A 12,009-nucleotide genomic window follows, 5' to 3' on the forward strand; every position below is an offset into this window, starting at 1 on the left:
ATGCTTCTAGGTGCAATGTACGACAAGACTACTGACGGACGTGACAGGACGAGGACCCCGTTTATAGGTTTTGTTGGAGCCAACTGCAACAGTGGAAGGTCGCACCATTTCCACACGCCACTGGACTCGCGGTTGACAGCCAAGCCTGTCAAGCCGCGACTGTCGTGACAGTGCATTAGGCATGACTTACAGTTGTCACCAAGAGTTAATAAAATCATTACAGTTTAGATAGAGAACAAACAACACGCGTTTTTATTACTTGGACAAGTCTCGTCCTTTTAATTGTTAATTTAATTATCTTTGTGCCCGCGTACCACCTCGGCCACCGTGGATACGTTTGGGGCTACAAAAGTGGCGACTCGGTGATTGTTTTGACCGAGTTTTCTCGGTCGAAATTTCGCCCACGCGGAAAAGTTTTCTCCGGGGAAGATCCGGACGCGAGATGGACGGTGCGTCCTCCATGGACCAGCAGCCGGCGGGTCAGCAGCAGCAGATGCCGGGCGGCGTTGCGCCAGTGGAGCAGCAGCCGGTGCCGGACGGGCAAGTCGCGGCGGGGCAACAGCAGCAGGCGTTCATCCGTTCTCCTCTCCATCCTACACCAGAACTTCAACGCTTGCTGGAACAACAGCGAGGTTATGTGGACGAGATGTTTCGGCAGCAACACGAGGTGGTCAAACTTCAGCTGGCACGGATTAAGCAGCAGCAGCTGGAATTTATGCAGCGCCAAGGCCACATTCTGCGAAACATCGTCGCGGCGGTGAACGAGCAGGTTTCGTCGCACTCGGAGGCTCAGAAGTGCGCAAAAATGAGCCACACGGTGGGCAACTGCAGCAGCGAGGAGGTTAGGTTCGAGCAGCCGGAAAGCAACAGCGCCAGTTCGATCGATGAGGGTGTCAACACGGGTAGTGATGGAGATCGCCGTAAGTTTGTGCCGATTGTAAACAACAAGTCGGCTCGTGTAAATCTTGACACGGGATCTGCCACCAAAGCATCGACCGGAACGTGGCCGAAAGTCGGCTGTCAGCCGATATCAACATCCGTAGCGGAAGCGGTTGCTGCCCAGATGCTGGAGGTTGACGGGAAGTTTTACTACGAGATGACCGTCGGCGGGTGGACATTCGTTGGTCTGGCCCGGGCGACGCGAAAGCAGTTGTTTGGTTGCGACACGACTGACGGTTTCGGACCGTCGCAGGTGCCGAACGTAAACATCTCGCAACAGGGTGGCAACTCATCTCCAATCGGTGGTATTTTCAAGGCGGTGATGAAGGTGGACTCCGGCTGTTTGAGCAGTTTCGTCGACAGAGAGCTGGCAGCGGACGTGGTACCTGGGTTCCGGAGTGCGGAACGCCGAACAACCGCAAAGTATCGACCCCTGGATGAAGTGCTGAGCCAGCTCAAGCAAGATCTGTTCTTCTCACCCGTGGCCAGTCCGGAGCGTTCTCTGATTGTGCGGGAGGAAGGTGAGCGGCTCCAAGGCAAGTACAAATCTCGTCGCCAGTACAAACATCAACAACCAGGCACGACGGCAGTGTTGGAAGCGTCGCAGCAGCTGACTGAACCGAAGCTGGCTGGACCGTGGAGAATTTCTGGTCTCCTTGATGACCTCGAGGAACCGCTAGCAGTGCACAAGAACGAGGCGGGGAGGAGCATCACCACAATCCAAATGCAAGTGCTGGTAGTCTGTCCGAAGGCGTACGGTAGCATACCGAACCGACAGGGTGTCGGCTGTGCTTCGCCTTCTGAAGCGATTTTGGAGCGCATTCGAACAAAATTGGAATTTGAACCGCCACCATCAACAACGTCATCAGCTCTTGCAAGCGAGCGAACGAAGCGAACTCGAATGTTTGCGCGACATGATTCGGTGTATTCGAAGTACACTGACAGCAAGAGGCAGTGGTCAACAGGTGTGGACTACGATCGAAGCAACATGGTGAGGGACGACCGACGACAGATTGAACCACATGCTGCCCAGCCACGCAGTCCTGCCGATTGGGATCCAGGACCAGGAACTGTGAAGATAGCGGTCGCAGCGGCCGGGGAAACTGGAACGTTTCTTGGGCTCGGGCTCTGGCTGTCTCAACAACCTCTTACCAACATCACGATCACCCCAGCAGTCCGTGTCGTCAAGGAACGGACCTGCGCCATCGGTACCGGTGCCATGCTGTTCTTCAAGGTTGAAGGAATCTGCAGTGGTTCGACCCGTACCAGTTCAATTAAAGCGGGGGGATGTTGGAGCCAACTGCAACAGTGGAAGGTCGCACCTTTTCCACACGCCACTGGACTCGCGGTTGACAGCCAAGCCTGTCAAGCCACGACTGTCGTGACAGTGCATTAGGCATGACTTACAGTTGTCACCAAGAGTTAATAAAATCATTACAGTTTAGATAGAGAACAAACAACACGCGTTTTTATTACTTGGACAAGTCTCGTCCTTTTAATTGTTAATTTAATTATCTTTGTGCCCGCGTACCACCTCGGCCACCGTGGATACGTTTGGGGCTACAAAAGGTTTTAACATCGAGATTTGTATTCCATAAACAAGTTATTTTATTTTTCGTTTTCCAGTGCGATTTTTTGATTCCATTTAGAGTTGGAATGCATAATAGTGTTTTGCTTTTTTTTTGAATAACTGCTTTAGAGTTCCTTTATTCGGTTTTAAATTTAGATAAACGTAACCGTTCAATCAATCCAAGTTCTTACCACTCACACCTACACTAATTTTCTTTCACCTTCCCCCTCCCGATCCCCTATATCTTCCGGTGGTGTTCATTTTGTATGCAATACTAGTTCGGCCACTACCCTTTTTTCCACAAGAAACCGGACTTGGATTGACTTGAGGCCGCGTCCCCCACCTTGCTCCGTAAAACGAAAACGAAACGAAAAAATATTACTTTTTATAATGCATCGCATGTTGATGAAATCTAAAATTGAAAAAAAAAACTAAACGAAAATCCCATTTTTGTGCGAGTAAATGACTAACAAGCATCTTATTTTTTTTTTCTTCACTATCCGTTACAGATCCATTAAACCGCCACGATGGCCATGTCCAAGGGATTCCGCGTGCTCGAGAAATCGAAACCACCTTCGCCGCACAGCGTACTGCTGGAGCACCGGAACAAATCGGAAACGCTGCTGTTCGAGTCGCAGGCCGTGGCCGTGCTGTGTGAGTATTCATGTATATAGAAAAACAGCTGATGATTTCGAAATCGACGCGCGGATCGTAAAAGGAGCGACTACCTACTCTAGTCCATTAGGTAATCGACCCGGCGGAGGGTCTGTTTTGGTTCTTTTGCTGATGATGGGCTTGGGTGGAAAAGCAAAAAAAAATCACTTTCGCTTTAGACAAGGTTACTAGAGCGTGGCACTTTTGTTTTGCAGTGTTTTAACTTTTGCGTTGATGAGAAGGGTTGAATGAAAATAATTAAGCTACAAGCAAAACATCAAACGGCAGTGCTGTTAAACGTTAATTAACGTTAACGCGTCCGTTAACCGTTAAAATTAACGTGAACGCGAACGGAGCCTACGTTGATCTTAACGAGAACGTGAACGGAGCACGTTAATTAACGTCGTTAATCAACGCGTTAATCCTTCTGAGGCCCCGACTTTGAGGGCCTGTATCTCCCAAACGGTAACATCTAGCGGGTTACTTCCAGTTGCATTTTACGGGCATTAACTGTGACTATGAGTTCCCGGTGAGGTTATTTGTCCAAAGTGACCACCGGTTCCGGCAACCCGGAACATCCGTCAAGCATGTTTTTTTAAAGCTTTTGTCATTCAATCGACATTTGAGCCAATGTTATGAAACGTTGTTTGTAGTACATAGGTACACTGACTACCTTGGGCAGTTCAGGGCATCTGTGGCCACTCCGGAACCGATTCCATGGTACCACGCAAATGGTTCCGATGATTGTGATGTTCAAAAGTCGACATGTTGCTTATCAAATTTAGTGAAATGAAAATCATTAATAATCTATTATCATGCCGGTGTCCTTTGACCCGATCGGACCAATCCGGAACCGGTTACCGGTGACCGGAGGAAGTGTAGTGAGTATAGGAAAAGTCCTTTCATGCGACATATCAAACATCATGAAATTGAAAATTATAACCAATGAAGGCCAAACTGACGTCATCAGGGTTGATCCTTCCGGAATCGGCCATTGGAGGCCTTATGAAGAATTTCATATTATTAATAAATATATTTTAGCTATACCACAGAGTAAGACAGAGTTACCACTGCCACTTGATTTATGGTTCCACTTTGTGGTACATCGCACGCCTGCTACCAGCAAACCTTATGGAGCCAAAAAACCTTATGGAGCCAAAAAAATGACATTTATTTGGACTGCTCGCAATCTAGTAGGCCTTGAACTAAAAATCAGGCAAATTGGACAATTGACGTAATAAACAGCAACTACTGGCTCTTTGATTGGGTTTCCATGGTAACCGGCGAGATGAGAGTGTCAAACCTGTACAATTCAGCTGGCTACTTGGCCTACTTGGATGCAGTGCATTGGGACTCCAACTGCGTACCATCTTGTAGCCTACAAACTGCAAGCGCACTGGAGTTTAAAGGCTGGTCAACCGGAACCAATACAAAAGTGTATGTGTGTATTTCCTGAATAAAATAAAAAATCTACATATTGAATCATAAGGCATCGACATGCATCTAAGTGGACATACTTTTCAATTTCATGAAGTTTGATATGTCGCATGAAAGGACTTTTCCTATACTCACTACACTTCCTCCGGTCTCCGGTAACCGGTTCCGGAGTGGTCCGATCGGGTCAAAGGACACCGGCATGATAATAGATGATTAATGAGTTTCATTTCACTAAATTCGATAAGCAACATGTCGACTTTTGAATATCACAATCATCGGAACCATTTTCGTGGTACCATGGAATCGGTTCCGGAGTGGCCACAGATGCCCTGAACTGACCCTAGTCAGTGTACCTATGTACAACAAACAACGTTTCATAACATTGGCTCAAATGTCGATTAAATGACAAAAGCTTTAAAAAAACATGCTTGACGGATGATCCGGGTTGCCGGAACCGGTGGTCACTTTGGACAAATAACCTCACCGGAAACTCATAGTCACAGTTAATGCCCGTAAAATGCAACTGGAAGTAACCCGCTAGATGTTACCGTTTGGGAGATACAGGCCCTCAAAGTCGGGGCCTCAGAAGGATTAACGCGTTGATTAACGACGTTAATTAACGACGTTAATTAACGTGCTCCGTTCACGTTCTCGTTAAGATCAACGTAGGCTCCGTTCGCGTTCACGTTTAGGTTAACGTTTAACGATTCCGTTAAGTTAAACGTCGTTAATTTAAACGTTTAACAGCACTGTCAAACGGGATCGATTTTGTTGGGTCATATAGCCAAAACGAGACATGTTACGCATTGCAGGTTATTGATTGTATGCTATTTATAAATGTTGGTCAAACATTGATTTGTCGACAACTGGGAACCTGAAAACTATCAAATCTGTATTCAATCAAAATTGTAAGCAAGTATTTCGAACAAAGGTATATTTAAATATCTAAAGCAACATTTAGAAAGAACGCTGGGACCATCCATAAACCACGTGGACACTTTTTTGAAATCTACAGTTACTGCCGTTCTACGCATAATTGTCCCATGTTCAAAAAAGTGCAACTGAGAAAAACGCGAATGAAATTTTTCGATCGATTTCTGTGTTTCTACGCATAATTGTCCCGTGGGTCCTTATTCGTCCTATGTGTCTCCAATCGCCCCAGTTAGTAGTTTATCACTCTTACTTATGATCCTCTTGCTATACAGTATGTAAACAAGACTAAATGCTTCGTATAACTAATGATTCTGTGAAAGAAAATGCTTGGTGGGACAATTATGCGTAGAAGTGTAACGATGGGACAAACAGACTTGGTGTTGTTTTCAATGAGTTTACGAACAAAGTACTAGATTTTATGGGTTTTTCGAAAAGTATACGACAAACTAAACTTAAAAATGTCAAAAGGTCAAAATCGTCAAAAAATGACATGGGACAATTATGCTTAGAACGGCAGAGTATGTAAAAAAAGTATTTACACCCCTTGGGCACTATGCTAGCGTGGCTCACGGATATATGAAAAAGACAAAAGTGTTCAATTCCAAACGCCTCGACCGGATTTTTGTAGCAATATGGCCCCAGAACATAGCCTGAAATTTTGAGCGCATTTGGTTAAGGTTTAGTACTTCCACCATTGACCTGAAGTTAGTATGGAACTTTTAAAGATTTACTATGGGAAATTTTCACTTTTAACCTCTTCTTAGATAAAGTTTCCCAAAACCCAATCAAATTTTCTTATTCTCAAGTTTCTTATAGGTTTTGATCCGGGGAACAACTTTGTAGAACATCGCAAAGCGCTAGGAATAGATCCTGAAAAGATACAGGATATTTTTTGAAGCTAGGAATTTTTTTTTAACGTGCTCTAAAAATTTGCCTGTATCTTTCCGGGATTAATTCCTAGCGCTTTGTGATGTTCTACAAAGTTGTTCCCCGGATCGAAACCTATAAGAAACCACTACTTTGAGAAAAATTCATAGGGCATAGGAAAATATACTCGAAGAAGAGTTAAAAAGTTGAAAATAAATAAATTAAATTTATTGAAATTTCTTTATAACTTCAGGTCAATGGTGGAAGTTTTAAACCTTAACCAAATGCGCTCAAAATTTCAGGCTATGTTTTGGGGCCATATTGCTACAAAATTCCGGTTGAGGCGTTCGAAATTGAAAACTTTTGTCTTTTTCATATATCCGTGAGCCACGCTACTATGCATACATTGTGATGAAACATCTAAACAATTTAACGTTGACAGAAACCTAGTACTACGTTTTGTTTAGAAACTCATGCCAAACATTTTGCTACAAAAAGCTCACGAAAAGATGATTTCCAGGAAAAGTTATATAACAAATACTTTTACAAAATAAAAAAAGGTCCGAAAAATTTACATAAATAAAGTTATTTGTTGACAAATCACCATAAATCCAGTCTCCCAACTCCAAATAGGCATCCTTGACTGATTAAAAAAATAATTTGGATTGAATATAAAGTTTACTAACTACTTAGTATAAAAGTTTATATAACTCTGGAAATTCTATATAAAATTTATCTAAACTTAATTTTTCAAACTTTTAATTTAACTAAATGTCAATATATTTGCTAGAATAGATTTTTCGTTAAAATTCCGTTCTAACCCGGAATTACGTCGTCGGAAAATCCGCCGGCATTCGAACCGGTCCACAATTCACAAGTCAATCTATGTGGCATTGGAAAGGGCATAAAATTTCCGATCTTTTGATACCCATACATCTAGGTTTTCTATAAAACCCACGTTTTTGAAAACATGGGCAAAAAGTAAGTTTGAACCATGAAAAAAAAAAAAATTACGAAAGTCCATACATTTTTGGCAGATTGCTCAAACGAAACCATAACAACGTTTTTGCCTAGGTATTTAAAAACGTGGGTTTTATAGAAAACCTAGATGTATGGGTATCAAAAGATCGGAAATTTTTTGCCCTTTCCGATGCCACATAGGTTAACTTGTGAATCGTGGACCGGTTCGGATGCCGGCAGATTTTCCGACGACGTAATTCCGGGTTGGTACGAAATTCCAACGAAAAATCTATTCTATCAATATAAATACCCCCAAAACGGTGTTATACCCACTCCAAAATGTTTATTAAGCAATTCTATGGTAATATATTGACATTTAGGGGAATTAAAAGTTTGCAAAATTAAGTTTAGATAAGTTTTATATAGAATTTCCAGAGTTATATAAACTTTTATACTAAGTAATTGGTAAAATTTATATTCAATCCAAATTATTTTTTTAATCAGTCACCTTTTTCTGATTTTTGTAATAGTATTTGTTATATTACTTTTTATAGAAATCATCTTTTCATGAGCTTTTGGTAGCAAAATGTTTGGCATGAGTTTCTGGACAAAACGTAGTACTAGGTTTCTGTCAAACTTTAAATTGTTTACATGTTTCATCACAAAATGTGCATAGTGCCCAAGGGGTGTAAATACTTTTTTTACATACTGTATACGTTTTTTTCGGAATTCTGTGTAAGCCATCAAATGAAAACGAAGTTGACTTTATAGCTGTCGGCCACCATTGCTAGTACCAACCACTAGTGTCTTCCTTTTTATCTACAAGGACTTCGCCGCCCTGGGCTCCTAAGTGTATGAAAGTATGACACGGAGCGACGGCGCCGAATACCCATATTTACACAAAGAATTTTAGAGCGCCCGCCGCGGGATTCGAACCGGCGACCTCTGGATTGTGAGTCTAGTGCGCGGTCCGATTGATCCACACGGGCGGGAGCCATCAAATCGGGCGTCCAATTTTACATAAAAGTCTCTTTGACACCAAATATCCTAATCATCACCATTTCAGGCTGCAAATTATTGAAAACACGTCTTTTTTCGAATTTTCAAAAATAGAAGGAGTTGTACCGCCCCTCCGTCACGAGATATAAAAAAATTGGAGCTCGGAATCGTGATCAAGGACAAAAATTACCTCATAAAACCCTTTTTCACACCAATCGAAGAGAAATAGGAGAAACTTTTTATATATTCAATGAGCAATTCTCTACGAAATCGGTCGATTTCGAACATTTTTATGTTTTGATTTGGCTCAACATTTGTGGAGGCCTTTCCTATGACCAAAAAAGCTATTGTGTGTCATTGGTTCACCCATAAAAGTCTCCATACAAGTTTGGCAGCTGTCCATGCAAAAAAGGTACGTTATATTCGAAAATCTGTAACTTTTGAACGAATTTTCTGATCAATTTGGTGTCTTCGGCAATTTTGTAGGTAATTTTGAGGACTATTTAGAAAAAAATGGTACACGGAAAAAAAATGCAAATTTGATAATCAATTTTTTTTTCTCAAAAACTCAAGTTCCCAAAATCCGTATTTTTTTATTTTCGAGATTTTTTTTTATATGAGCAATTCTCTGAGATTTTGGTCATTCGATGTTTTTGTATTTTTTAATCCGGCTGAAACTTTTTTTGTGCCTTTGGTATGCCCAAAAAAGCCATTTTGCATCATTAGTTCGTTCGTATAATTTTCAATACAATACAAAAATGATGTATGAAAATTCAAGAATCTGTATCTTTTAAAGGAATTTTTGGATCGATTTGGTGTCTTCGGCAAAGTTGTAGGTATGGATAAGGACTACACTGAAAAAAAAGTATACACAGTAAAACATATTTGGTAAATTTCACTGTTTGTCACTAAAACTTGATTAGCAAAAATAAACATGCATGCATCGTTTTCAAGTTAAAAAGCCACTTTTAGGTTACTTTTTTTTGGAAAATAGTCGCACTTATTCATTTTTGAAAATTAGTGTCCATGTTTTCTCACCTCTGGACATTTTTTTTTTTTGAAAAGGTTAGAAAATTCTCCATATTTTGCTTTTCTGAACTTTGTTGATACGACCCTTAGTTGCTGAGATATTGCCATGCAAAGGTTTTAAAAACACCATTTTCAATGTCGATGTCTCAGCAACTAATGGTCCGATTTTAAATGTTAAAACATGAAACATTCGTGAAATTTCCGATCTTTCAGAAAACAATATTTTCAACCAAACACTCAATATAACGTCCTTTTGAAATGTTAGTTTTGACTAAAAAATATAATATACTAATTTTTCAGTTCAACTACGATTTCACTTTTTCGTGTAATCTTAGTCGAACTGAAAAAATCGTATAAAAAAGTGCGAAAATGAACTCAGCCAGTGCGATTTTCAGTTACAGTGTACACCTAGGTTATCATGCTCAGAAATGTCCGCTAAATTGAACCGTTTTGTTACGTCCAAACGCTCCACTTTTTAAGGGTATAAGGAAAATTCTCCACGGTATCCTTAAGAAGTTTCGCTTGGAGTTTGGCTGGATTAAAGTCACGCTTCTTAATTTTAATTATGTTAAATTACTTTAAGTAATTTACTTATAATCTTATTGATTTCAAACCTCCCTCTCTCTCCCTCCTCCCACAGCGGCCCAGGAAACCGAAATCGTCCGCAAGCAGTACACCAAAGTCCTGGACGCGTATGGCTGCCTCGGCGTGCTCCAGCTCAACGCCGGCGACAGTTCCCTGCTCTACCTGGTGATGGTCACCGGCTGCTTCTCCGTGGGAAAAATCCTCGACAACGAGATCTTCCGCATCACCCAGACCCAGTTCGTGTCGCTGCAGTACCAACCGACGAACGAGGACCGTATTTCGGAGATTCGGAAGGTGCTGAACTCCGGGACGTTCTACTTTTCGTTCAGCAATCAGCCGGGTGGCAATGGCGGCGGGGCTAGTTTTGATATTACGCTGTCGGCGCAGCGACGGAAGAGGACGACGGATACGGACAATCGATTCTTTTGGAATCGGATGTTGTTCATTCACATGTTGCGGTTTGGGGTGGAGTATAATTTCTGGCTGCTGAAGGCGATGTGCGGTTCGGTGGAGATCCGGACGGTTTACGCCGGCAGTAAGCAGGCTCGGGCGGCGATCATATCGAGGTTGAGCTGTGAACGGGCCGGGACGAGGTTCAACGTGCGGGGAACGAACGACGAGGGTTGTGTGGCCAACTTTGTCGAGACGGAACAGTGCATCTATCTGGACGGGGAGGTTTCGTCGTACATTCAAACGAGGGGAAGTGTCCCGCTGTTTTGGGAGCAACCGGGCGTGCAGGTCGGATCGCACAAGGTAAAGTTGTCGCGAGGATTTGAAGCGTCCAGGTCGGCGTTCGATCGGCACATGACCACCATGAAGGCCCGGTATGGGAAGCAAGCGATTGTGAACCTGCTGGGGACGAGCCTGATTGGCAGCAAAGAAGGCGAGGCAAGCCTGAGCAACGAATTCCAGCGCCATCACAAAGAGTCCAACCACGTGGACGTGCCGCACATCGTGTTCGATTACCATCAGGAGTGCCGCGGCGGCAACACCGGAGCGCTGTCCAAGCTAAAGGCCAAAATCGACGCCATGTGCTCGGACTTTGGTCTGTTCCACGCGATGGGCGATAGCGTGTTCCGCGAGCAAAAGGGCGCCATCCGAACCAACTGCTTGGACTGCCTCGACCGGACCAACTGCGTCCAGACGTACATCGGGCTGGAGATCCTGAACGAGCAAATCTCGCAAATGTCCGCCCTCTCCGACAAGAAGCAACAAATCAGCTCACGCTTCGAGGAAATCTTCCGCCAGATGTGGATCAACAACGGCAACGAGGTGAGCAAGATCTACGCCGGAACCGGTGCCATCCAGGGCGGCTCCAAGCTCATGGACGGAGCCCGCTCGGCCGCCCGTACCATCCAGAACAACCTGCTGGACAGCTCCAAGCAGGAAGCCATCGACGTCCTTCTCGTGGGTTCAACGCTCAGCTCGGAACTCGCCGACCGGGCCCGCATCCTGCTCCCCTCAAACATGCTACACGGTGAGTCCCTCCTCAACAACCTTCAAAAACCACAATTTCAATCAATCTTCTTTTTAGCGCCCACGCCGGTCCTGCGCGAGATGTGCCGCCGCTACGAGGAGTTTGTGATGCCGTCGGAGATTCGCGTTGCGTGCGGAACGTACAACGTCAACGGTGGGAAGCACTTTCGCAGCGTGGCGTACAAGGACGTGTCGCTCGCGGACTGGCTACTCGACTGTCACCGGTTGGCACGGTCGCGATGTGAGTATTGATTAAGAGAGGTTTCGGGAGGTTAGTTGAGTCGCTGTACGGTCTTGAATATTGCATGAAAAACGACGAACATTCCGTGCAGGTGGAACTTCGACTAGGTGGTGAAAGAGTTGAATATTGACATTTCATGTTTTACGAACATCAATAACGTTCAGGGCTTCCAGAAATTTGTCCAAGGCTTGAGCTGGGAGAAAAGTAATAAAACAGCTCAAACAAAACATAAACTATGAAACGCATTTTTTAAGATTTTTTTTCTTGTTTAACCCTCTACTGCCCAAATTTTTTTTTTCGAAATTTTTTATTTTTCCCG

At 43.6% G+C, this 12,009-nt stretch overlaps 2 protein-coding genes across 2 annotated transcripts in view; both read left to right on the forward strand.

The window, feature by feature from the left end:
- Positions 1-12,009, forward strand: part of LOC120417586 (synaptojanin-1) — a 31,293-nt gene that overhangs the window by 8,933 nt on the left and 10,351 nt on the right. The window contains exons 2-4 of the mRNA XM_039579697.2: positions 3,019-3,163; positions 10,029-11,450; positions 11,508-11,690. Of these exons, the coding sequence (XP_039435631.1) occupies positions 3,037-3,163; positions 10,029-11,450; positions 11,508-11,690 (1,732 nt within the window). The 5' untranslated portion in view covers positions 3,019-3,036. The remainder of the gene's footprint in view (positions 1-3,018; positions 3,164-10,028; positions 11,451-11,507; positions 11,691-12,009) is intronic.
- LOC120417588 (uncharacterized) lies at positions 78-2,403 on the forward strand. Its single transcript, XM_039579700.2, has 2 exons — positions 78-1,192; positions 1,256-2,403. Exons 1-2 carry the CDS (start codon positions 443-445, stop codon positions 2,333-2,335), a joined length of 1,830 nt encoding a protein of 609 aa, XP_039435634.1. The 5' UTR covers positions 78-442; the 3' UTR covers positions 2,336-2,403.

This window comes from Culex pipiens, chromosome 2 (genome assembly GCF_016801865.2).
Source record: "Culex pipiens pallens isolate TS chromosome 2, TS_CPP_V2, whole genome shotgun sequence".
NCBI classification, from domain to species: Eukaryota; Metazoa; Arthropoda; class Insecta; order Diptera; family Culicidae; genus Culex; species Culex pipiens.

What these genes read in the sequence shown, in the direction of transcription:
- LOC120417588 (XM_039579700.2), top strand. Translation starts at nt 443, where the DNA reads ATGGACGGTGCGTCCTCCATGGACCAGCAGCCGGCGGGTCAGCAGCAG. An exon ending in ACGGTTTCGGACCGTCGCAG is followed by an intron (nt 1,193 to 1,255) that starts GTGCCGAACGTA and finishes GGTATTTTCAAG; the next exon opens with GCGGTGATGAAGGTGGACTC.